Source organism: Diuraphis noxia, unplaced genomic scaffold (assembly GCF_037042655.1).
Source record: "Diuraphis noxia isolate RWA-SAM2 unplaced genomic scaffold, SU_Dnox_SAM2 contig0004, whole genome shotgun sequence".
Lineage (NCBI taxonomy): Eukaryota > Metazoa > Arthropoda > Insecta > Hemiptera > Aphididae > Diuraphis > Diuraphis noxia.
Genome location: NW_028301714.1, coordinates 65,865,818 through 65,893,635, shown reverse-complemented (window position 1 = coordinate 65,893,635; position 27,818 = coordinate 65,865,818). Strand labels below are relative to the sequence as shown.

At 30.4% G+C, this 27,818-nt stretch overlaps 2 protein-coding genes across 5 annotated transcripts in view; one reads left to right on the top strand and one right to left on the bottom strand.

The window, feature by feature from the left end:
- The window catches only part of LOC107172986 (protein O-mannosyl-transferase Tmtc1-like), a 306,219-nt gene that overhangs the window by 227,493 nt on the left and 50,908 nt on the right, over window positions 1–27,818 (bottom strand). For both annotated transcript variants that reach the window (XM_089225406.1, XM_089225407.1), the window contains exon 3: window positions 9,198–9,903. In XM_089225406.1, coding sequence (XP_089081532.1) covers window positions 9,198–9,903 — 706 coding nt within the window. The remainder of the gene's footprint in view (window positions 1–9,197; window positions 9,904–27,818) is intronic.
- On the top strand, window positions 17,388–26,916 carry LOC107172403 (acyl-protein thioesterase 2-like). 3 transcript variants are annotated; one of them, XM_089226711.1, is made up of 7 exons: window positions 17,388–17,526; window positions 17,621–17,721; window positions 21,364–21,395; window positions 21,984–22,049; window positions 23,250–23,547; window positions 25,914–26,078; window positions 26,634–26,916. In XM_089226711.1, the coding sequence occupies exons 2-7, from the start codon at window positions 17,668–17,670 to the stop codon at window positions 26,676–26,678; spliced, it is 660 nt and encodes a 219-aa protein (XP_089082837.1). In that variant the 5' UTR covers window positions 17,388–17,526; window positions 17,621–17,667; the 3' UTR covers window positions 26,679–26,916. The 3 variants fall into 3 exon arrangements, with proteins under 3 accessions (XP_089082837.1, XP_089082836.1, XP_089082835.1); XM_089226710.1 differs by having other exon boundaries at window positions 17,412–17,555; XM_089226709.1 differs by having other exon boundaries at window positions 17,467–17,721.

The window sequence follows — 27,818 nt, the reverse complement described above, 5'->3', positions numbered from 1 at the left end:
GTGATATAGATATATTATGTCGAAGTATTTAAAAATCTAGTTTTTAAGTGTAGGTACTTCCTTATATCGAAATTCGAATAAATGCATTGCCTAAGAAAAACATCTGATGAACTTTCTTGGTGAATTATCCTGTGTACTAACACGAAATAAATAATCGTAGAATTTTATCGGCTAATAATATTATGTTGATCATGATATTATAACAGTAATGAGTTATTACTTTTATTATTATAAAATATATTAACGAGCTCGGCGCGGGACATTACATCAACAAAAATGTATACCTATCAAGTTATTCTCTCTCGATAGACACCAACACTAATATAGGCAATAGCTATATCATCGATATTATGTCGAATTTATAGTTTCAATTTATTTGAAGATTAAAACCATCGGCAGAAACATAAAGCACTGATGCGAATAGATAGGTACTATTATATATACTTTGAGTAAACGTGTCAGGGCGTGTTTGAGTATTATTTTCTTCTATTCCATACGATAACAATACCTACTACTGTAATCTTAGATGTCATCGTTTAAGAAATTGTATGACGAGACTCAAACACATTATTATACATCTTGTCTACTGCAAAATGCGTGAAAAATTATATTTTTCTGGTCGACTAAGATCTATATGTATACCATAATCGATTTTATCCAAAACGTTCAACACTCATCAACCTATATAAAAATAAGTACCCGATTTTTTTTTTTTTTTTAATGCGAAAATCGAATTCAAAAATTGTGTTACGAATTTCACCGTCCGGATCGACATTTAAACATATTTTTATTTTATTTTATTATACACTAATTTTAATAAACCATGTTAAAATTAATTTATTTTTTTATTAAACTATTATTAATCATAGGTAGGCAGGTATTATGCATACAAATTAAACAAAATATTTACATTGTGTTTATGCATTGCATATTTTGAAATGTACACAGTAATACTGAATATTTCTCTTTCCAAAATTTCATCGGTGAGCGCCGGCGATGGGGACGGTAATGGTTCATATCTAAAAACACTATACTCTCATTAAATGAAAAAGGTGAAATACGATCTGAGAAATTTGCAAGATTAAAAAAAAATAATATTAATTATATTTTTATTTGATATGGAAATACCACTACAGACGACTATATAGAGAAATATAATTTGTAATTTAAATCCCAAAAGAATAACAGAACTTCGTTATAATGTCAATTCGCATTAAATTATTTCAAAATATTATAAACATTTTCTCTTTAGGTATACCCAAGAACAGTATAATATCGACTAAATTGTGTAATATTATTATATATTTTAAATTCATGTAAAAATCTTAAACTATATATATATTTATGAATAATATGAATATTTAGGTAGCCCCACCTTGTCTAGATTTAATAATATTTATATTTTGTATACTCTAAGAGACTAAAAAATTAACTTACAAATTAAGACTCGAAAACGAATCATCTCGTCTACTATGTTAAAAACTATGTAAAGAGATTAATCTACGTATATATTTTAAGTAAAATTTGGTGTAATATCAAAAAAATCTTTGTTTTGTAGCACATGCGTTTATTCCTTAATACTAATACTAAGAGCAAAGCTGGACTAATTGGAAAGTTGAAGTTGTGCAGACAAGTTACTTTTAATGAACTTTCTAACTCTACTTGTAGGATTTAGTCTATTCTAATTTTAATAACTTTATGACTAAACAAGCAGTTGAATCGAATGCATGCAATTGCTTATCTAATCGAACGTGTTAAAAACAAAAAGTAAATCGTTATACTTTTGTAATCACGGATGCGAAAACCCTGATGTTTCATCGAACCGGCGACTGTCGACTGTGGATAATAATTAATGGATACAAGGTTTTCAAGGACGAAATTGGAATGTATCGGTGCAATCGGTTCGAAATCGAACGTCCAAGAAGTTACACGTGCTTTTTACTACCGAAACGTATCGACTAATATCGGACTCAGACCTTGACACGAGTTGGTACGTAACAATTACGAGAGTCGATAAGCATCGAATTTTTCTTCTTGAAAATCTTGATAGTATTTTACGATGATAAAAATACATTTCCTATCGTATCAATCAAGTTCTTTGTAATGTACGTTTAAAACGAGTGTAAGGTCCACACCACACACTGCAGCACAGTGGTGGTGGTATAATTCTGATTTTTTGGCGATGCGCTGCGATAGCGGTAAAATGCTGTCAAACACAATATTATTATTCACCACCACTGTATTCAATTAAATTAATCAATCATTGTCTATAATTTCAGTTGATGGATGAGTTATTATTAATTAAATAAACAATTTTACATAAATTGATAGGTTTCAAAATTTATAATTAAAACTATAAAACTATAAAAAAAAAAAACTAACTTCTTCTAACCACTTGATTTCTACTTAAATAAGTAATTGTTTTCACCAATGAGAGATTTTAGCTATAAAATTGTTAATAGTTTTTGTATTTAAGTAGCGTAACTTTAACTATAGTTGAATAGACGTTTTGGCTTGCCCAAATTCAGGCTAAGTGCTAACTGACGCGAAGACCGTGCAAACCTACACAGCGTGTCGCAACAATGTCCATAAACCACAAGGGACCAAAAATGTATCATATACTTGTCATAAATCCGTTTACTGCCACCTCCCCTTATAAATCTATGTGGGTTGCATGCCGTTAGGGTTTTTATTTTTTATAAGGTTAATCGTCCGCGTCCCTATATCATGTACCTACGTAAGTTGGCGGAAACCATGTCGCACATGAACGGAAATAACCCGACGGAAGGAAAACGTTTTTCTATTTTTTTTTTCACAGCCTAACGTGGTAATATTATCATAGCGGTATTATATGTGCTCGCAGCGATTTCCCGTTCCACCTAGTGATTTATATATATATATATATATATATATAAATAATAATATATTATTATATATAATATCTTTTACGCCATTATTTTCGTTGGGCTGCTTCCACTCAAAACTTTAACGCAATTTAATGCGACGAAATGGTAATAAAGTTTTCCCGTAGGCTACTGGTGCTCACGAGTGAAAAACAAAACGAAAAAAGGAAATCACGATTTATATATAATATATATATATATATGATGAATATAGAGTGTATATGTGTATGCACGTATGTATACAAATAGCTTACGGCTCTGAAAGTTCTAAAAATGAAAGTTTCGGACCAAGTGCAGTCTTTTTCGAAAAATCCGTTAGTTTTCGCGACCTATAGTTTCTGTTAAAACAGAAAAAATTATGAAAAGGAAAACCTTAGACCATTTGACGACCAACTTTTTCAATTTCAAACTAAACATTTTTTTTATTATTATTCTAACACTGCCGTCGGGGGTTCAACCTTCAACCTTCCGGCCTGACCACTCATCGATATATTATATTATAATGTGATGTCCAATCGTTATATAATATATTTAATGAGAAATTCTGGTTCCACGTCATGGCTCTCTTTTTATATATAAATTTAAATTGATTTGGAAATTATCTTATCAACAGCTATGTTTACGATCTCTAACATAAACAAAGGTATATAATTTTGAGTATCAATGATATATTATATTATAAAACATTTTACGACAACAAGAGATAATTTATCGTAATATAAAATTGTATGAGAATTTTATTACAATACGATGATGATAGTTAAACAAAAATAATGTATTTGAATGTTGTTTGGATCAGCAACATTGGCGATGGACATAATCGCCTCATATGTTTATGTTTCGTAATATTTAGTACTGAATTGACGAATATAAATGGATGCGTCATAACGAGATGAATATTTTGGAACTTTAAGGTTAATAAAGTTAGAATCAATAGACCTTGATAGGTATGACATTCTTTAGTGGGTTTCTAAAGAATGTCATACCTAACATGTACAAGTATGTCTACGGTTCGCTAACTAGCTAAATCTAGTTGGTTCGTGACATAAGTATAATCATGAAGCGGACGTGGAATGTTCAGTACGAAACTTGCAAAATTGAAAAACTTACTCTGTACGTTCTAAAGCTGATGAGAACCACAAGCAGTATACGTATCTCAAATTATTGAACCATACTTTAGTTTGAACAAATACACGTAAGTAATAATAATATATTAATAACCGAATATTTCCAATCTCATAGCAAACCCGAAAACTTTTAACGTTACGCAGCATATCATGTTGTCAATACGAAGGTTGGGACCCAAAGAACTACTGAGATTAAAATCGGGTCCAGAACGACAAATATTCGGAGAAATTAGTAGGTACTACGAGAGATCGGTTCTTAGTGATATTATTCCTACGTTATATCCTAATAATTGAAAATTTTTATGAGGATGAACCTTATTATGTCACAAAATCATCGAAGTTAATTATTGTTGAGCATCTTTCAATCGTCTGAAATATAATGTCACAAATGGAGGTGAGTGTTTTCGTATCATCAGAAAAGTCGAGTAGGTGACTGCGATGAAAGACAGTATTAACTGTATTAATATTAATTATATTGACAAACAGCAATAACGAAAATGGAGACAAGTGGCCGCCAAATCACGCTTAAAACGCATTCGATGTGTAGATGAAGACTGACCATTCTTAGTATCCATTTTCAAGAAATAACTTCGACTATACCAAAAATGACTCGCCGAAACCAAATTCTTTAAGGACTTAAATGAAAACTCTTAGGTACACTTGACATCAATTTGCGAATTCATAGAACGTTCATACACAAAATGACTAAACACTGAAATGCACGTTGTGGTAGAACGATCTTGTAAAAAATCATGCTCTTCCTCCATTAACGACCCGTGGTTGAATTTCTTTAATTTGGTTTAAGATCAACGTTTCAAATATTTTTGTAATGTGAAATTTATTGAAATTTTTAATTGTTCTGTACATTTAGATAAAATATGAATTGCTACCTTGTGAATGATTCAATAGAATTATTATAATACACATATATGTATTAAATAGTGAAAGTTTTATTTTTAATAGCATTATTGCTATTAGCTTACATATTTTTTTTTGTAGTTATATGTCGTACTAAAGATAGGAAAGTTTTGATCATATTGTGTCAAAGCATACTCGTATCATTTTTATTCTTTTATTTCGCATTTTTTTAAATATTTTAAAATGCTTTTATTTTGTTTTAAACTTATACTTGAATTAATTTTCACAAATTCTATGTAAAACAATTTATTTGATAATGTGAAATATGATTATATTATGACGTACCTACTTTCATTTAATTGTCTGAATTCAATGCATTTTTGTCCTCTCATAGGTATTCAAAATATATTATATTCATACTATATACAATCACGACCATAATAGTTAATAGGTAACTATTGTTATTGCCTATTCCACAGAACCCTTATATTCTGTATACCTACAAGGTTAACAATAACGTTCTGTATGAAACGAATTCATTAAATTTATGTTCCGTTTAAAAAAATAAAAATGGAATTAAATATTCATTATGATATTTTTTTGAATAAAAAATTCTTGATTATTCTCTGCTATTCTTTACAACTGGCAGATTGATCTAGACAATTCAAAGAAACAACACTTTATAAATAAATAATTAAAAATCGTTTTTAAAAGGATTCATTACGGGGAAAAATGTTTTTACAACAAAAACAAGCACACAGCCATTGTTACTCAATACCTCTTGAAAAGCAGAAACATGCAAATTATTAAATAAATATATTATTATAGTGGTAGTTGTAAAAATATAATTATTTCGGATAATATTCTCTTTGTCTATGATTGTAACTTAGTAATAAAAATGTAATACGAAGTTAGCATATTGTTAATTATAATAAAAAAAAAAACTCCTTACACAATTTAAGTGTTATTCGTTAGTACTAAACATTTTTATGACGTAAGTTTTGTTGACGTGATTTTAGATTAAGAATAGCTCTTATTTCTTTATTATTAAACAATGGGAATGATACTGCCAGTAAATATAATTTTATAAAAACTTTTGCCTCAAATCTCAATATAAAATAATGTACTTTTGAATTAATCTCAAAACTTTTGATTTTATAATCGCATTGTACAATCAAATGCCATAGTTTTTGGTTTTATAAAATACTTTATTAAGTTCTTAAATAATATGGTTAAATTTTAAGATTTTAAGTGAATAAAAGTTATGGTTTGAATAGGTACTGCAGTGCAGTGTTAAGCACACATATTCAGAAATAATATAGTTGTGATTTTATTTTATTTATATAACAACATGGTCTTAGTTAATATATCTTCTGTACCTAACATCAGCTTATAATTAACACACAAAACATGTTAACTGTTATGCCACATTTATAAATAATAGTTTTAAACTATTGAAATTCCTAATTTTTAAGTGCACGTACGCATTTGTATGATATTTTATTTACTATACATCTATGGAATTAAATGTCATAAAATAATATCTGTCAAATCGTATACGAATATTTTTGTTACGTTTTGTTACACGTTATACATTATAAATGACTATTCTAATTACTAATGCATTATTGTTTTTATAGTTTTAATTTCCAAACAACTAAAAAAATATTATGAATATTTTGAGTTGAAATTTAATTTTCTAACGTTTTCTAACTGTTGGATAACAAAATAAATTACGAGTACGCTTTTCAGTTTTTGCAATATTATGAAAAGGGTATTTTGATGTCTGTAAACTTTCCTTTTTCATAATTATCAGATTAGTTTCAAAACTCAAAACAAATTAGTAATAAAATGCTTTACATGTTCGTTATATTTGTGGCATTGAAATCAAAGGATATAATTCATACTATTTTAATTAGTTAAATATCACAATTATGGAAATGAAACTGAAACTCCTAAAATATCGGAATTGTTAGTTATTGGATTAGTTTGACAAACTTCCTTCGAGAATTTGTAATCATGACAGGAGTTCTCTAATATCTTTCAAAAGTTAGAGTTGTCTCTGTCTGTGTTCAAGTCCTTAAGTGGTAAACTTTTCAAAGCCTCCATCAAAAGTTTAGATTTAAAAACTCTAAAATTGAATTAATTTTTTTTCAAATACAAACTGTAATTAGGTTACGATTCTAGTATTGACCTCATTCTGAATGGTAGCTAGTTAAAACAAATACGATAATTTCAGGATTTAGAATTTATTGTTTAGCCTTCATTTCTTGGCTTATTATTGTTATTGAACTCGAGTTAAAAGTTATATAGTCGAAATGATTTTTGAAACTCCATTAGCATAAAACAGCAATAATCATAATAAATAATAATAATAATAATCATGTCTGTACTTACTTATGGGAACTATACCCAGTGGACATAATAACAATTAAATAATAAATCATTTAATTTATCTACGGGTATAGGATGGTAACATTTTTATGAGACTATTTTTTTATCCTAAAACGAGGGCCACGAAGAATTATTTTTCTGAGTGTATAATGAATAATCTTTTTGGAATATCAATATCGTGCTATCGTCGTAAGAAAGCTCCTCAGAATTTCATGTAAATTAATAATATGTATATTTTCAGAAAATTCAAAAATATTGGTTTGATGCATTAATGGTTGATTCTGATGGGTATTTTATGATTTTAGATAAAAATTCACTGTCAATCCCTTGGACCTGGTAACGATAGTTTAAATAACTCTTTTTCGACGAGAGTCACCAGCCATGCACAGAACTGTCAAAACTATATAATATAGAACTGACATTGATCGAGTTGCGTATTTTTTTTTTTTTTTAGTTTTTATCAATCTGGCATTTTTTAGGGGTAAAAAAATGATCCTCTGACGAACGTCAAACATACAACAGTGTTGAAAAAATCCACACTTCATAAAGGTAATATTATTATTATATTATATAAGTTACAACGGTCTCAGTACATTATTCTATAAATACTTTCTAGTTACTTCAGAAATAGATTCCATATTCCACACCCCCACAATAATTTATCATAGTGAATAATAATTCAGCATAGATATATCTATCAGTACGTCATAAATATAGGACAAAAATGGTTCGTTCCCATGACAAACTATTTGAACTAGTAGAAAGAATCTACACGCAAATTGTGGAAACATAATGGCGTTAACGCAAATTTATACAAAAGACGTAAGTGTTGGATAAGCCGGTGGTAATGTTATTCAAATAGATATTCGTTAAATATTTAAAAAATACATCTCCGCTGCACATTTTATGTATAGTATCTTCGAAGAGGTAACACAAAATTACGTTCTCATCTACGTAACCGCTGCTGAAAATCTCTGTACCGGATCAAAAACGGGTGTTCGCCATAAGTGGTGTGACCCAGTCCATCGAGGAACCCACTCAAAATGGTCCATAATATTCGAGTGTTTACGTCAAGTGAAACATTGTAGGTACTCGGTGTTAATTGTTTTATCATTCCACGGACTACAATTTCCCTCGTTGTTTATTCGCCACCGTCATCAGCCATGGTTGATAGTTCTTCGGGATTGATCAAATTTTACTCGGATTCCACTCAGCTCCTTTAACCGCGGAAAATGTCTGATCGCGAACTCTCGTCGAGTATGACCTAGCTATACTTAAAGGTAAACGGTACCTATTTAAAGTAAAATATTTAGGTTTGGCAATTGATTGGAATCTACACGTAAACCTATTGAAAATATCGGTTATTCGATTAAGGACAGTTGTTTTAAAACTGTTAAAATGCTTAAAAAAAAACTCTCACCCTATCCGCAGAAGTCGATTTTATCGAACTAAAAATAACTTGCAAAGTTCTGTCAATGACATACTATAGACACCTACACCTATACTGTACACACCTGTTCGCTATTTTAATTAAAACCGGTAAAATTAGTCTTATGCGTGTTGACAATGGTTATAAACGTATAATAACAGGGCAGGCGATATTCATATATAGTAGGTACTTACACAAAAATTAAAATCGGAAAAATTTTTTTTTTTTTTGGAATATTTGGGTCCTATATACACGTTTTAACTCTATGCCAATAACATATATAAAAAATCTACTAGTGTAATCGCATCATTATTTAAACTATATATAACATATTATGTGATTGCAATATGTTTTTGGTTTTAATCAATAAAAAATAAAAATAGATGATATTCAGCAAAAATAATCATAATATTAAACTGACTACAAAAATGACAATATAACAATATTATTATAGGAGTTTTCAACAACAATATTCAGTTATCTTACCTTGTTCGGCGACTGCTTGCTGGCGAACAGCACGTCGTACACGGCGCACACGGCCAACACGGTCAGCCCGGTTTCCTTGGCCAGCATGGACGCGGCCGCCATAAGCACGGTGGCCGCCAAGCAGGCCCACTCTCGGACAGCGCAGCACTCGGTCACGCCGCCGGGCAGGCCATCCAGGTCGCTGGAGCACGTGCCCAGCCCCAGGGCGGCGAAAACGGTGCGCACCGCCGAACCCAGACGGTACGTCCGACGGTGGCAGCCGGCGTCACAGCACACGACGCGTCGCCGCGGGTCTGGCGTCCTGTCCCGGTGCCGGACGTGCGCCGTGTAGCACAGGAACGCGGCCAGGTAGAACAGGCAGGCGAGCAGGTCGGCGCGGCCCACGACACCTGCTACGGCCTCGGCGTGCACCGGGTGGACGGCGAACACGGCGGCGGCGGCGGCTGGCCGGCGGCCGGGCATCAGCGTCCGGTACACGACGTACACCAGATACGTGACGGCGCAGTGCAGCAGAACGTTGGCCGCGTGGTAGCCCTTGGGGTCCAGGCCACCCGTCCAGTGGTTCAGCCGGAACGAGGCCACGCACAGCGGCCGGTACGAACCGTGCGAGCTGCTCGACCCGATCGGCGTGCCCCAGAAGTCGTTGGTCCAGATGTCGGTCAGAGGAGCGGCTCGCGTCACGTCCGGGTTGTTGACGATAGCCCGGCTGAAAACGCAAATCACATCATTAAGTTCATACGTCGTTTACATAATTTATCATCGCGCAAAAACATGCATTAATATATTCAATAAAATGCTAAACTTCGTCATTGTCTGCTGATAACAAAATGAACACATCATTCAATATTGTTCGCACATCAACATCATATTATATGGATATTTACGATTTTGATGGTATACTATAACCAGTGCATATATATACTTTAGTTGCCTTCTCAAAATATACGAATTGCCTCCAATTCGACGTTATACTATGTACCTATCCTATTCAATTGTGCGGCACATATCCATTTTGTGCATAATGAAATAAACAAGGTCGAAACATAATATAGTATATATTATAGTATCATACAAAACGACGCGATTTTGAATTTGGAACGTCGCAGACCGAATTGTCGCGTTGTCTTGTTCGACGACCGACGACCCCGACGCAAATGCACTTGGCGATGGGACGAAAAAAATTCGTTCAGGCAGACGACCGACCAATCATTTTCATGCAGCGACCGTCTCGGAGTATTTTGGAAACCGTCCAGAAACCGCCAAAAAGAAAACGTTCCGAAACGATCGCGACACGGTGGCGTGGTAAGCGAAAACGTCGTGCTGCACGAGATAAATCACGAACCGGAAATGTTAGCGATCGTGTGTCGGAAAAGGGTCGAATATGGCGACTTTTGTGACTATCGCGAAGGGATATTATTGTGCGTGACCACGAACACTTTCGTCGACCATGACATTTCATAATATTATAACATTTTTTTGAGACAATTTTCCGTCCCGTCTTTGAGGTAGGTATTCGATCACTTTCATAATCGCGGGCAACGAAAAATGACCACTGCCAATATGAGAACTATATATACTGCTGACAACGGATATAAGCTGCAGAGGTCAAAGTTGCGTAGAGGGAACCGATTTTAGAAGGGGGAGAGAAATTTATACTTACGACACAATAGTATAACATAATAATAATAAACACTTTTAATTTTGTTATTCTTTAAAAATATTATAATATTGAATAAAAGCAGCGTATCCACTCACATAAACAATAATATATTGTGATCAATTATAAATTAAAAGTTGTGATAAGAATAATTTTATAACAAATTCTTTAACGCCATAATATTATTCGTTATGATTCCGGTAAATATTTATCAGAGCGAAAGAGCCAACTCATATACCACCCTGTCTTTCCCCATAAAATTCGGTAAATAGATTATGAACCGCCAAAATGTGGAAAAATAACTCGTAGTCTGCCATACAAATGGTAAGTTTATTTGAAAAAAAAAAATTTCAAGGAGCTGGGCTTAACCAATGCAGACTTCCCTCCCACCTCCACCACGTGGCAACTTAGTCGTGACATTTTAATAATAATATAATGTGTGCAAATATGTGTAGACAGTTAGAGAACATTTACCACTATCGTTTTGTCCGCAAATCTGTAAACTATGTTCGCAATGATTCGTATGTATAAATTATACATCGTACCTCTCCATACACTTCAAAATGTCTAGAGAATTTAATAATGACGTGAACATTCAAGACACAAACAATCCGAACGCTGCGAAGAAGATACAAGTGTCCGTACATTCAGCAGTGAATGCAAACTTGTTAGCTGTTTGTTCGTTATTTAAGCGGCACAAAGTTCATTTTTATTGTACCTCTAAGAAAACTCGAGTATGTTATATTAAATTGAACGAACTATATAAACATTGCTAACGAGCAAATTATTCGACGATCAGATTACTCTGCAGCCATATACCGCCGCCACTTATACAGTCACTGCAGACGTCATCAGCGTTTTTGCTCTCAAAAATAATTACTGTTAAAAATTAGGTATACGGTTTTATCGTTTCAAAAGACTTTTCAACACACACACACACACACATTATAATAACTCAAGTAGGTACGGATTCGTTAAAAATAAATAAACTTAAGCAGTATTACAAAATGATTATAAAACACTATTTAAAAAAATACGTACCTACACATACAACATAGCATAATACGCACTATAATCTAAGCCCTTGTTATGTTTAATATTTTTTAGAAGGTCTGTTGCATCGTTCTGATTCATTATAAAGCACAGAAACATTTTCATCTCCAACACTCTAACGGACATCAACAGAATAATTTGTGTTTGCAACAGCAGCACTACATTACACCAGAATAAAAGAATTTATGAAAAATATTGTCATAAATTAATGACTAAAGCGGGAATATCGATTTGAAACTTTCGAAAACTCTTTGATTTGTTTGGTTAATAATATAAAAATGTTTGGCGGCACACATCGCGGTAATACGCGACACACCACCAGTTGAGAACCACTGCAGGTCTGCACGGTGGAACAGTTGGCCATCATGGATAAGGATAGTGGTTTTTTTTTTACACAGTTTCGTCAGATGGGTTGACCACACGTGTTGTCAATAATTTCCATTGATTTATTATTTTATAGTTGTAGGCTTTAATATTATGCATTATAATACGTTTTTACAAATTTCGTTTTATACCTACGCACACGGTCAAGCGTGGTTAAGTTACAACCCATTTGCGAGTAATTTACGAAAAAATGGTTCAGAGAAATATCGTATCGTATACATTACGTGTATAGCTCAACATTTTCGCGTTAGTAATATTACCGACAGTGGAAAATTATTATAATCATACGAAATTTCTCTTCATCCTTTACATTTTCGGGAAATTCGTAAAATATATGCAACATTTTTGTAAGGTAATGATTTTTTAAACATTTACTACACACGAATTGATATTATATTAACAATTATTGGTGAAAATCAAAAATAGTGTAACATTAGAAATATCATAGTTGTATATAGCCTGCAGTCCCTCAAGACTCGCGTAATATTTGGTGAGTATTATGGTAATCACGATTAAAAAGTTACCGATAACCGATGGGAAACCACGAGTAAAAATAATCGTTAATATAATAAAACTCTTTATCACGAGTACGGACAATCTATGATACGAATCCTGTCTCGTGTGGAATAGGACTATGACATTATAGAAACTATGATAATATGACGTATGTCATATTAATGGTCTGTAAACCCAAAACTGTATCGAAAAATTTGGTTTTCGATGTACACGACTTTGTGCGCAAACGAGTAATAGTTTTAAAAATGTTAATTTAGTCATAAATCAGTGGCTAACGATTATTAAATATTTAAATGTTATCATTTCTTATTTTCTTTTTTCTTTTTTTTTTCTGACATCATAGTATTATATTATCATGCCAACTGCAGCAAATAACATTTTGTACCTATACTCGTGTGCGGTAGTATCCCACCCGACACCGAACGTAAACAATCACTATCATCACCTCCCCTCCCCCCAAATTTCGAATCTCTCGATTTCACAACATTCTACCGTACGTGTATTATAGTGTATCAATGTAATATAATCGAAACGAAACACAATAATATTTAAATATTATATCGGTGAGCATTCGAGTATCATGACAAGGATGCCGAGACTTCGTCGATACGTAGTACAAGTAGGTATATAAGCCATAAGTTTCAAACAGATTAAGCCCATCTTTAAGGCATAAAGTTTGTCCTCATCAATTTTTAAATTTTTAAAACTTTTTATTAACATTTTATGATCACTATGATTGCCATACATTCTAATAATTTGAATAACATAAATATATGTTTAGCCGGTAGGATAACTTAATAATCGTATCTTTTTTTTAAAATTCACCACATCAGTAGATAGGTGTGTGATATTATTCTTGAAAAACTCATCTTTAAATTCCACTTTTATACGATCGTATACACAAAAAAGAACAAACGACGACGAAACATATAGAACATATTTTATACGATAACTTTTACGCATGACAACATGTACCTAGGTACCAATAATAATCGAATTAATCGCGCACTCATATATTACATTATTAATGTAAATCCTCCAAAACTACGGAATTATTAAACGTTTTGTACGTTTTTTATGTATTTTTATTGTAAATTTAATTTTGTTTTTTTTAAAATTCTATTTCAATATTCTCATTTGATTACATTTTCAAAATAATAAGCCATTAGTCAATATAATTATTATATATAAAAACCGTCATCGGTGTTGAAGAGTGTTGCCACTCGAGAAAAAGCATACAATGATTACATCGTTGATACAATATATGCATTACTAAATTACATTTTAATGATCAGTTTCTTTTTCTTGTTTTTAATAATAATAATTTATTAGAGAAAATAAAAACAGATTACGCCTAAATATACATTAATAGCCCAATACTTTAAAATAAACACGATTTTTAAAAAATAATTTTTAAAAAAATGGATTATTGTTTCCTAATAGGTAAGTTTCTGTTTTTACAAACAAAAACTTTAAAAACCTAGTTATTGTATCCTTGGTTGCTTACAAGTTAAATAGAGCCTACACACATTTATATTGATTGGAGGATCGACCTAATTTTTCACCACAAATACTATTGTAGAATTATAATATTACATTTTTTTTCGTTAAACGCTGAACATTTAATTCATTAATTCGTCTATCAAACAGCCTTTTTGATGAGCTGATGACTTATGTTTAATAACTATATTATTAATAAATATTTTTAGGTTCTTAGTAAATAAAGATAGATAGTTTATACCGAAATTTATTTAATAACTTTACGAAACTGCCATAAGTACAATATTTAATTTTGCAAGGTTTTCACATTTATATTTTAGGATTATTTAAATATACGAGATGATTCACCAAACATTCTTCCCTGATTTATTTGTTTTACACAAAATATAAGTAGGTTTAACACATTTTTTTTTCAAAAAAATAAAATGTTATATTACAATAGCTATTGTAGTATTAATTTGTATTACTTGCTGTTATTAACGTTTTATTAATCAAAATTGGATAGATTCGCGGACAAAACTGAAAATTAATCAAAAGTATTTGAATAACCTGCACTTACTTACTTGTTTCACGGTTTTCAAACGAATCTTATGTGTTTATTTAAATAAATTTAAAAGCATCTAAAAATTCTAAATATATAGAATTATATGTTTGGGAGTTTCAGGTTTGGAAACGTTATCAACAATGCACGTGAAAATTGAAAACACGTTTGAATACATTTATGATAACACGTTAAGGAGTAAAACGTAAGACTGGTTTTGGTGTAAAACTATAATGATTTAAAAATAAACAGAATTTTAAGAAAAATATTAAATAATTTGAATACATATTACCTGCTGATTGAAAATGTATTGGGAAATTTATCAAATAGGAAAATATGCATTAAATTATCAAAAAATTTACAAGGTTATGCCTCCAATCGCTTATGTAATTTAATTAAACTACACTACATTAAACTATTTATTTACAGCGTCTATAATACTATAAATAAGTTTTAAATATATAATTTTTTTTTCATTCAAAAAGCATGAAGAGTGCCATACAACAATAATTATAATTACCTATATAATAATAGGTACTAAGGTACTTGTGTATAACGTATAATAGTTTGCAACTATTTTTGCTAACATACATTATTGTAACTTATTTTTCTACATGTAAATTGAGGAATAAACAAAATATTATATTAGCAAAGTTTAACAGTTGTGTCATAACTGGTAAGACATGTGACTTGTACATTATATATTATATATATATACTTTATAGTACCGGTGTTATGTTAGGTCGGTTGTTGTAGGTGGTCAAACCGGTTTACTAGATGGCGTTGCCTATATAATACTGGTTATGAATTTGTGACGTGTATGTCCGACATGATAATATCGTTGGCGAATAAAAAAAGTTGTTTCAGATATCACCGAAAAAGCAAACAGATTTTCGCGATCGATTGCACTCATTCGGTGTGTACCACTAACATCCATTGCGATTGACAGTAAGTCGTACCCGTTTCTTTGTCGAATTCGATTTACTTGCACTCGGTCGTTCGACCGTCTAAGCGTCACCCGAACGAATGAAAATGGACGAGGATAAGAATTTTCGGAATGATTACGCGTTTTTTTTTTTTTTGTTTTTTTGTATTGTATGCCTTACGTGTGGAGAATGGATACAATGCAAAACAATATAAATGTGTATTTCGCATAACGATAATTGAAAAACATAAACTCCGAAACTGAAAGTACCTAACCTAACCTTAAATCGAGCAATTAAGAGCAGAAAAAAGTATATTCGGCTTGACAATAGGTTCTGCCAATAACATTATATATATATATATATATTATAAAACACAGGTAGGTACAAAGCTTAATTTTGTTGACATATTAATGAACCGTAATATAATATAATTCGTTTTACGTGTTTCATTCAACTATAGCTAATGGTACAGTAGTAACGAAATACGTATTACACATATATAATATATAGCTACCTACAATGCGATAAAAAGCAATAATATGAAAGTTGTTGATGGGATTTAGTCGTTTTTATTTGATATTCGTATATTATTGGCGTCTTGTTTGAGTAAACATTACCTAATTGATAAATATATAAATTAACAAACATTTTAATTTCCTGGAAAATGTATAAATATCACAATGAAATGATATAAATTGTAATTTTGGCATTGATTTGAATTAATATATTTTACTAAATAATTATTAATATGTACATAATATACTCTATAGTTATTGGTATAATATTTACTGTTGATAAATAATTATAGATTAATGATGATACTACACATTTTGATGTAATAACGCCAGCTTGAGTGTAACTCAACCCGTTGTAAAACTATATGATGCATTATTAAATCTTCCATATTTGGATATAGGCAGAGATTTGACTTTTGAAAGGTCGAGTTGATACGATAGATTTATTATATTATTTTTCTCCTATTTGTATTTAATTGTATATTAATATATGAATACGATACAATAATAATATGGTATTTTACGATATCGATTATTATTTACTAATGAGCAACCGAATAAAAAACAGCGATACCTATTATATCCGCGTCTGAATGTATTATTCCGTCAGGAAACCGAGTATACCTATTTAATAATATAGGTACATGAAAAAGTACGACCATTTTTTATGATATAAACTCCATACGCCGAAACGAAGTTCACACTCAAAGAACATAAAATTGCGATACAAAATCGGCCTAGCATGTAGCTGTTGAAGAAAATGTCGGTGTAATAATATGTCGCGCACAATGGTTATTGATGTACAATTACACACACACACACGCACATACAACAAACAAATGTATAGGCATTTATCTACAGCCGTGCAATAGATATATCGCGATGTTGTTATAACGATCGCCATAATATTATCTGTAATGTATGTGTGTATTGTATAGTTGGTCTATAAAAGAATAATGATAATGATAATATGTAATATTATAATGGTGCTAAGTTTGGTGTTTGACGCGTTCGCCTATCATGATAAACCAGACCAATTTACGACGAAAGATTCTAAGGTCAAACCGTAATCAGTTCGGTCTTAAAGAATCTAACCAGTAATAGTATAATAAAATACAATATCGCGTGTAACAGTGTTGGAGGCGGTGGCAGTGTTGCACGATAGCGAGCACGTGCACCGAGAAGTACTTATGACACTCGTGTTCGACACACGCAGATGTGCGGACGTTTCGATCGGGTAATTATTGGAAATCGCGATCACACTATGTTAGAATAATATATTATAATATAATCGTAAAAAATAATATTATCGAATTCTGTTCGTTTTTCAGCGTTTACCGTCGAGTTTTCGTAATTATAGTTAATATTCTTCTGCACGATGAGCACCTACGAAATGGTAACGATACCTCCGATCGGCAAACACACGTCGACGGTAAGCAATTGTACCTATAATACAATATACTTAAAAATAATTTTTATTTTTATTTTTATAATTTTATTTTTATTATTATTTAATCTGGTGTCAAATAGTTAATGACGCTATGTAATCGTGTTAATAATTATATAATTATAGCTTTATGGTTTTAATAATAAAATAACGAACGTTCACGCCGTGCGTTCGACCTCCGCGGCTACATCCGAAATGGTTTCCGGTATTTTATAGCCTTATACGATAAACGGTTGAATCGGTTCCCAACAAGATTTTCGAACAACATAATTTTCGGGTCCTATTTTTTAATTATAATCAAAAAAAAAAAAAAATGCAAGCCATATTTAAACAAAACGTAATAAATAGAAAAAATACATTTTCATGTAGTATAGCTAGATAGACACATAAAATATGACGAGTTCAATATAGTTATTGATATTTTACTTTAAATTTGTGTTTAAAATGTTGGTGTTTAATTGTTTTTTTAAAAACCTATAGCTGAATTATTACACTGCTAAATTAAATAAATGGATAATAGTCTTAATCCGGAACAAATACCAACAAGTACCACGGGTATACCATTATGATGTCTGTAATTGGATATCGGTATATAAGAAGAATAAAATTCAATACATCGTAGAAACCTGCAACTACTTCATTAAATCGTTGTAAAGGTATTATACATAGAAGAGCGTGCCTCGTATTTATGAAAAACACGTGATTTGTTATGTACCTACAACATATGGCGTATAACTTGTAAATGAATAAAAACTATCGATTTTCATGATCGCCAGACTTGTGTCATCGGGTACTGAGGAAACGCATAATATGATATGCGCACTTAACAATACGCTATGGTCCCACTTTTGATATATTATTATTATGCTTTAACACGTTTCTGGGAGAACCGTGTGCGTTAATTTGTGTGATAGTTTGAGTATACAACACTTAAACGATTTGTTTACTCGCGAAGAAACACTCCGGATAATACTTACACGTGCGTATATATTATAATCGTCGGAATAAAACTAGCGATTCCTCTGAAAAACTCAGTGAAATGAGTGAAAAACAAAAAACCCATAGTGTTATTAAACGCACTATACAAATATTAAACACTTACGATAAGTCATGTTCTGTCAGTTTGATAAAATATTAGTTATTACTTTCAGTAATTTGCTTATTATTATTTTAACGTTAATATATGGTTATAATATGAATTTAAGTGAGGCAATGTAGGGGCATGTGAACTTAATTTATTTTAACTACCTAATCAAATGGACAATTTTTCTATATGTCTTTTGTGTCAAAACAAATGTTTGATTATTTTAAATACATTTAGAAACGTCATGACGTCATATTATGTAAAATGTGCAAAGATCTGGGGTTATTAGGTAATTTTTTTTTTAATTTGAACTTTTAACTTTTAGTACATAAATAACCGTCCCTCCCTTTATGCCTGTATTTCACTAAACCCCACTATAGTGACAAACGTATGACAAAAAAAGTAAAAACATGTAAATCGTATTAAAACAAAACCGAAACGTTTTAATACTTGAATACAATATTACGATACATCATTATTGTTTCCAGCACATTATTTCGGAATAGCAATAGTGCTGTGTCAAGTCTAGTCCCAAAATATGTATTTATTATTGTATTATAATATACACAAAAGGCTTTGTTCACGGACAATTTAATACCCGAACTCGTGCGCTCACGGAGTCAGACTCAATCCAAACCTCAAAACAAATGTATTGACATTGTTAATGATATATATTATTATGGATTCTATCATATTTTTCTATAGCGCGTTATTAGCGTTTTTATATTAGTAGTTAGAAGTTTAAGTACTATATATTTTTCTATATCAAACCATTTCATTTCAATGGCCATATTTTTTTTAAATTGTAATATACCTAATCAATTATATTATTTATCAAACATTCAATTCATAGCCCAATGGTACAGGTCTATATTACGATATTGTATTTTTTCTTATTAATTAAATTCAGTATCATCATTTAGTCAACACTAATAGTAAGTTATTCGAAACATAATAGTTAGCGAGTTAAAATATTTTTAGAAGAGGTTAATTTTGATAATCATTCAATGTTATACTTACAGAATAAAAATTATCACTTTCAATAATTTAAAAGTTCACTAAGGTGTTATGCGGTAGTATACTCGTAATTATAATGTTTTTTTATTAAGCAATACTAGGTAAGTAGTAGATACCTACATTAAAATAAATGAACTTATCAATCGTTTGATATTATATTTTACTAATTTGAACGTTCAAACGAGTTCTAGGACTAAGACGATAAAACCATTTATAGTTAATTACATTCTTATTTCTGATGGGTTAGGAACTTAAAAAAAAAAAATGTAAAATTTCACCTATCCGATGAGCGATGAGTGAGCAATAATTAATAATCACATATTTACCAGTGCTACATCTTTTGAATAATATTTCAAAAATCGTATTGACTCATTGTTAGTAAAATTTTTAGACAGTGTATTTCATTGAAATTCAAAATATTTAACATTTTAAACGTCAACAAAAGTCAGAAATATGGTTTTAGGTATACATATAAATAAGTACCATAGATAAATTTAGCAATTCAATACATTTTCAACTTGGTATGAGATTACAAATCAAACAGCTCATGAAAAAATCACAAAGTCAGTATGTCAGAAGTCACACTCAACTATAAAATGATATCGACCATTTGGACATGTACAAGTGCACAAACAATTTATGACCAATGACAGCAATGTTAATCAAATCGTTATTGCATAGATTATTTGAAGTTGAACATAACTATATTCGAGCATACTGGAGATGCATTTTCAAATATTCCTAATAGTATTCTTTAATTACGAAATGTATCTTGTGCATTTAAAATCAAAATGTTGAAATATCATTTGTTTATATGTTTATCAAGGTCAAATCATACATAAATTTAAAAAAAAAATCTAAGAATTATAAATAAACATTAATTAAAAACGCCAAATAAATTCCATCAATAATCGTAATTCATAGTCAATAATTTAAAAAATATTATATAATTTTAGTTATGATAAGTACTTATAAACTTCAAAGTCATTTCAACTAATTATAATTTTATCTTTTGCTCGTATACGTTTAGGTATAATATTTGAATAAAAACTGAACAAATATTAGATAAAAAAAATTCTGTCAGTGCATGAAATGATATATTTTTATAATCATCAATATTTTATGCTAAATAAATAATTTCTAATAATGTTACCTAATTGAATTGATACTGTTATAATATAAAAAAAAATTTAGTTAGGCGTAGGGAGCAACTATTTGTCATACTTAAATCGGCAAGGTTATACACCTATTCCTTCAAAGGGAATACACTTATTCCCATCTCAATGGAATCTTTCTCTCCAAAGATTGGCTATTTCTCTCTCGGGGGTTTTGGGACATGAAGTGCAATGGTTTTTTCTTTCTATTATCGAGGGAAAAACAAAATATTTATTTTATTTTATGTACACTGATCAACACCACTGTTTGTTTATATAGCAGTATAGAACACGTATCACTTATTACGAAATCATTTATTTATAACTGTAATGTTTTGTTGTTTGATAAATTAATTAAATTTTTTTTTACAGATCATTTTTTTCCACGGTCTTGGCGAATCTGGGTAATTTATAAATATTTACAAAGCTTTGACTATCGATAAGTCTATACTATCTCAGCTATATACACAGTGCGTTTTTGTATGAAAAAACAAATAACCCCTAATTAATTATAAAACATTGTTACACTTGAAATATTCACTGTAACTTTACTAAATGCAACATGATATTGCATACTCTCTCAAAGTGCCATCCATGTATTATTTTCAATACTTATGTATATTAGTGACTGTACCTACTACTAATTAAATTTAAAAGAAATTCATGGAGTCCTTACTTTTTTTACTCCTAAAAATTTTAACACTCACAATCTAAAAAAATACTCAAAATTTCAAATTGTAAGAAAATTATTGATGGATAAATGGTTGACGATATCTTAGAATTTTTTTTTTCATTTAAGATTAACTTAATTTACTTTATAGTTTATTTAAGACCCCATTTGATTTTAATTATTGATGTTGATGATTTTTGGCTGTCATTGTGTATATTTCTTTTAATTTTTTGTTTTAATCATTCAATAAAATTATGTATAAACAAAAAAAAAAAAACGATAACGATATATTGACATAGTGTTGTGTAATTTGTATTTTTAGGAGCATTTGGGCGGAGTTATTGACGAATTTACGTAAACCGAACACCAAAATTATCTGTCCTTCTGCGTGAGTTTTTTTAAAATATTTTATATTAATTATTATCATCTTACACACATACAATTCTGAGAAGGAGATATTGGAATCAGATTCTTTAAAAAAATATGTTTTATGAAAAAATGTGTTTTTTTTTTTTGAAGGAAGATACATTTATTTTACTATACTTAATTATAAATATGTATAATACATGCATACTGGTAATAAATTAATTTTTTGTATGTCATACAACTATAATCTTTAGAGTTTAGTAAATTATCGTAATATACATAGAAAATAGAGCTTATTACCATTCTCACCATCTTAGATGATCTTATACAGCTAATCGTTTTCAATATTGTAAAGATATATCTAAGAAAAATACAAATTGTTATTAAAAAGTGGTTTTAGAGCAAAATCATAGCTGATTATGGCATTTATAGAACACTAGAAACAGCCACTTGACGTTTTTTGAAAAAATATTGATGAGGGTATTGAAAAGTTACACTTAGTTAAAAAAAAAAAAAAAAATGTTTTGTGTCTTTTACAACGAGCTGTAGATATTTAGTTTAATACGAAACCCTGATAAAGTTGTCTCCAAAATACTGTCTCTATAAATTATTGTATAACAAGTGTTTTTACTCTAAAACCACTCTGTAATGCCGTTTTGCTTGTTTTTGCGTAAACATGTCTACGTCGTTAGATTAAATTTGTCATTGCTGTAATTTGCTGGATCCATCCGATAATAGTAAAACGCGATAGTTCCAATAGTGACAGTTAAGGTCTAATATCATTATAACTAGTGTATACAAAAACACAGGTCATCATCATATTGGTTTTTCCATTTGAAGGACTATTGAGTATCACTTAAAATTATTGTTTCCGACACTTGATTTTGTTTTTTCCATCATCATTACTAATTCAAAACGCCTATTTCGTTGACGTAGCTCAGAAATATTTTTCCACTAGCCCCCCTCCCCCATAGGTACATATAGTTTCACTTTAACACAAAAGCTATATGTACACTGCGTCACACACTCAATAGTTTAATATTTTTAACCGGGAAATCGTCGTAATCGATTAACCGATAACCTGGTTCATTTGATTATTGTATTGACAATATAACATAACAATAATATTTAATTATATCATAATATAACATATATATATGGTAACTGAAATTATGCTGACAAAATTTACTTTTATTTTTATTTTTCTCATCTTATTTTCAAGTCCCAAGATACCGTTGACGTTAAACAAGGGGTTCGCTATCCCGGCGTGGTTCGACTTGTCGACTTTGAACGAAGACGCGCCGGAAAACGAATCGGACATATTGCGTGCCGTGGACAACATACACACGATTTTGGACGAGGAGTTGGCCAAGACTCGGTTACCTCCAAAGAAATTGTTGCTGGGTGGTTTTTCGCAAGGTGGAGCGCTGGCCCTGTACGCCGCACTCACGTACCACAGGCCATTGGCCGGTATCTTCATCATGTCCTGTTGGATACCATTACACAAGACATTCCCAGACGTAAGTCACCTGAGGTTATATCATGGCGATAGTTAGAAATGTTGTCTATGAAAGAGAACGCGCTCAAAAAAAATCTAAGTACTTAAAAAAAAAAGATCAAATAATAATGCGAAAAATATTGAATCACGCGCGTTTGATGTCTGAGGATACAACAAACACTGCCGCAAACGAGTGACGAGTACGGTCATAATACACCAATATGGGTGTTCTAGTTTATCGAGTAGTTTATAGATGGATAATTGAACGATGTATATTAATGAAATGCAGTGATATTGAAATTTGTGTATCCACCACCGATCGTTTTCTTCATTTGGAATTAATTTTTAAATATGTAGATACTTATAAGAAAACATCATTAAATACGGAAAAATTATTTAACTAAATTTAAAAATATATATATATATTTTTGTGTGAAATGCCATAAAAAATTTTATTATGTCCCTATATACATATTATAATGTTAAAAGTTATCCAAAAAAATAAAACGAAAGTTTCTTGTTCTGTTCAATATATAAAACGGATATATACGAACATTATGGATAGATTCGTAAAACTATACAAAATGTATTTAAATCACGAGCATACTTATAAATAATTATTAATTCCACCGTCAATCGATAAATTCTGTAATATAATTATTAACGAAATATTATGTGTACGACCGTGGGCTAAGCTATTACATTTAAAACCGATTTAATGTAGAAGCGCATAACGTTAAAGGGATTTAAAATACTTCAGGATTTTTTTTTATACATAAAATGCTTAGCTTATATCTGTTGATCCATTTGTTTTCTATGTATACTCATAGCCAATGACTTTTAATCCAAATTGCAATACACCCATAAAAGTGACCTACCCAATTACAAGGTGCACTCACTAAAATCAGACCTAAATTGTATAGATATTAATTAATTATTGTTAATACTTATTATAATTATTATTGCTGTATTAGCAGCTATATGTATATTTTATCACCTACGAATAAACTTAAAATAAAAAACTAAAAACCTAATAACAGGAATAAAAAAAATTATAAAATGAATGAGTATTTATTACTATGATAATATTTTTAAGATAATTAATTTTCATTCAAAATGCACTTAGTTATGAAACTTCTAAAGTTAAGACGTGAAGTGGTAAATAAATTTCCAAAGTGGACACCCAAGTCAATTTCACATTGTGTCTTTAAAGTGTACACATTTTGCAAATATGATATTTAAAATAAAATGTATACATTATTAATAACTTAACTTTATAGATAATAATACTTATATGTCTACCTACTTGATTTTAATAAAATTAATTTTTTAATATCATTAGTTGTTTTTGGTCTTATGATTTTGTAATAGATAACGGTAACGTTTTTATCACCTATTTATTACTACTCGAGGTAAAAAGTTACTAAATTATAGATTTAATGTTCTATTTATTAGTAAATTTTTATCTTAAATAACAACTATTTAGTTTTTTTTTCTAACTAATGGTATTTTTATGAACTACTTTTATGCATTTCCGTACAGCCACATGGGTAATAAATAATTAATTAAGTAAACGATAATTGTTTTGTGTATGGTAAGTAAGTACCTAAATGGAAATACACTTTAGAGAAAATAAACAATGAGATAAAACATATATTACTTTCCTAATTATTTTCAGTGAATGTTGTTTAAGTGAACTTCTACTGGCGAATTGGAGTTGAGTTATATATTTTATCATAGTTTACAAAATCGAAATTTATTGTATGTGATGAATAAAATAAAAGCTAACACATACGATCATTAAAGTAGATTAGTGTGCACTTACTGGCGATTCCCGATGGGACGATATGTTTCAAATTTTTCCAATTTTTCAAGACGAAATAAAATGTGCTTCATTAGAATGAATTTTGAAAATTATACTTGTGTAAAAATCATTAACTTTTAAAAATTCTTCATCTACCTACACTGTACCGTCTTTCTGACTAGTTATTTATACGAATAGTTCATAAGATCGGCCTTGATAGTGTAAATAATTTTCACACATCAGATAGGCCACAATATTTTTACCATAAACTATATACTTAAAAATAAAAGCTCATGAGATCGTCCTTGATAATTAAGCAGTTGAACTTAAATATGACTTGACGACTGATGATTTTAGATAGAACATTACTTTGATTTCCCATAGTGAACATTTCGTTCTAACCTCGAAAATATAATAAAGCTGTCAACTATAACCAATCATAATAATTGGTATACATAATGCGAATTTGAATTTTTTGAGAAAAGACTTCATAGTACTCAGGAAATGGTACCTACTATTGTGATGCGCTATTAATATCACCCAAATTTCTATGTTAAATATTGTTTGTTGTTTTTCATTATTAGGCAGCCACAAACAACACCAATATTCCAATATTCCAATGTCACGGAACGGAAGACCCGGTCATACCTTACGTATGGGGCGCAAAAACATCAGAAATACTAAAAGAATTTACCACCAAAAGCCAATTCACCAGCTACGAAGGCTTGCTGCATCGTACAAATGAGAAAGTATGTATACAAATTAATCTGAAAGATTGTGATATGACATTATTATTAGTAGATAATTGATGAAATTTAGGATGTACTTGGCATAATTTTTTCTTTTATATAGTTTGCTAAGAATAACAAGAAGTAATAATTTATTATAAATCCGTGAATAGATGACATATGGATTCGGTGAAACAACATATTTTCTTTTATTTTGCACATAAATGTGAGATTCAAATAAAGTTTGCTGGTTCGATTCTTCCGAATTGCATAAAATGTAATCCCTATACATTATCTGCGTCTTGTAAATTTTTTTAATTGTATATGTGCGTTTAGTCTATAATAGCTGTGTGCAAAATCAAAAACGATCAGGTAAACTCAAATGAACTCCATGAATAATAACTCAAATAATAACTTTTATTTAATGAAATTGAAATAAATTGTTGAGTTTCAATGATCCGAAATACTTTGAAAATCCCTCATCTAGTTTATTATAATACTCACATGATCATATAGAAAATCACATAAGAAGTTGGCAATAATATTTATAAACAATATTTTTTCTTAATTTTACAGGAGTTGGCAGATGTAAAAGCATTTATTCACAAGATTTTGACATGAACAATTTAACATCGAAATAAAACTAATGACTTAATATTAGCAATAATCAGTATACCAATGTGTATATATTTTATAACTTAGGGAAATTGGTATTTTATAGAACTCCTTATGACATATTGTGTATAAAATAAATTATAGATGTTTTGTGTTAAAAGCAATGATTATGAAGTGCTAAGATTAAAATACTTCTTTTTCAAAATGTAAAATACAACATTTTATTGTATTCGTTTAAGTTCAACATAGCGTATTAACATGACAATAATATGCATGATTAGTTTTTTACAAAAACTATGACTGTAAACAATAGACCTACGTGGCTATACGCATACACAGTTGTTGTATGTACCTATCTATATTCTACCTGGTCCGAACATAATATTATTGTAATGGCCACTAGATCCAAGCATGATTTATTGCTCATCTAAAGCGCAATTCTTGTATAAAATATTTATTACAATATTTATCGCATGCGCGTACATAGAATTCTTATAGCCTTAGACTGGTCAGAAAAATAAAACGGCCGAAATAAAATATTCGCATTTGCATTTCGCGATATTTCACTGCCACCGTGGTAGTACGTGGTACCCACGACCGCCCACCCACCTTCTCTACACATAGGTTCAACACCACGTTCACTATTATTATATTATTATTATGCATCTATTCTGTACTATAATATTGTTATTATATAGCTGTACGATGCGCGTAAATCATACCGACCAACGGCTAAGCTGGTAAATATCCTCAGCATATTTAGGTGAGAATTCTGGCAAATATTTGAGCAGGGGGGCTTAAAATATATTCGATAGAACCATAATGTATTAATGTAGAGCCCCCATACACCACACACAAATTTACCGCCATACAAACGAATCTAACAGTTGTTAAATACTTTACGCACAGTAAAGTCCTCTGTAATATTATTGTTATCACAATAATACGACATAAGATGTATTTATTGATCACATATAACACGATTACTGTTTACTGATTAATACTTTAAGCCATAAGATAATGTGCTGTTTTTAATTGGAACAAAGTAGTTAGTCATTTACACCTGTAGGTTGTATACAACTTAAATTGGTTAAAAAATATACCACTGAAGAATGATCTTGCTACATTAGAAACTTCAGTTTTACA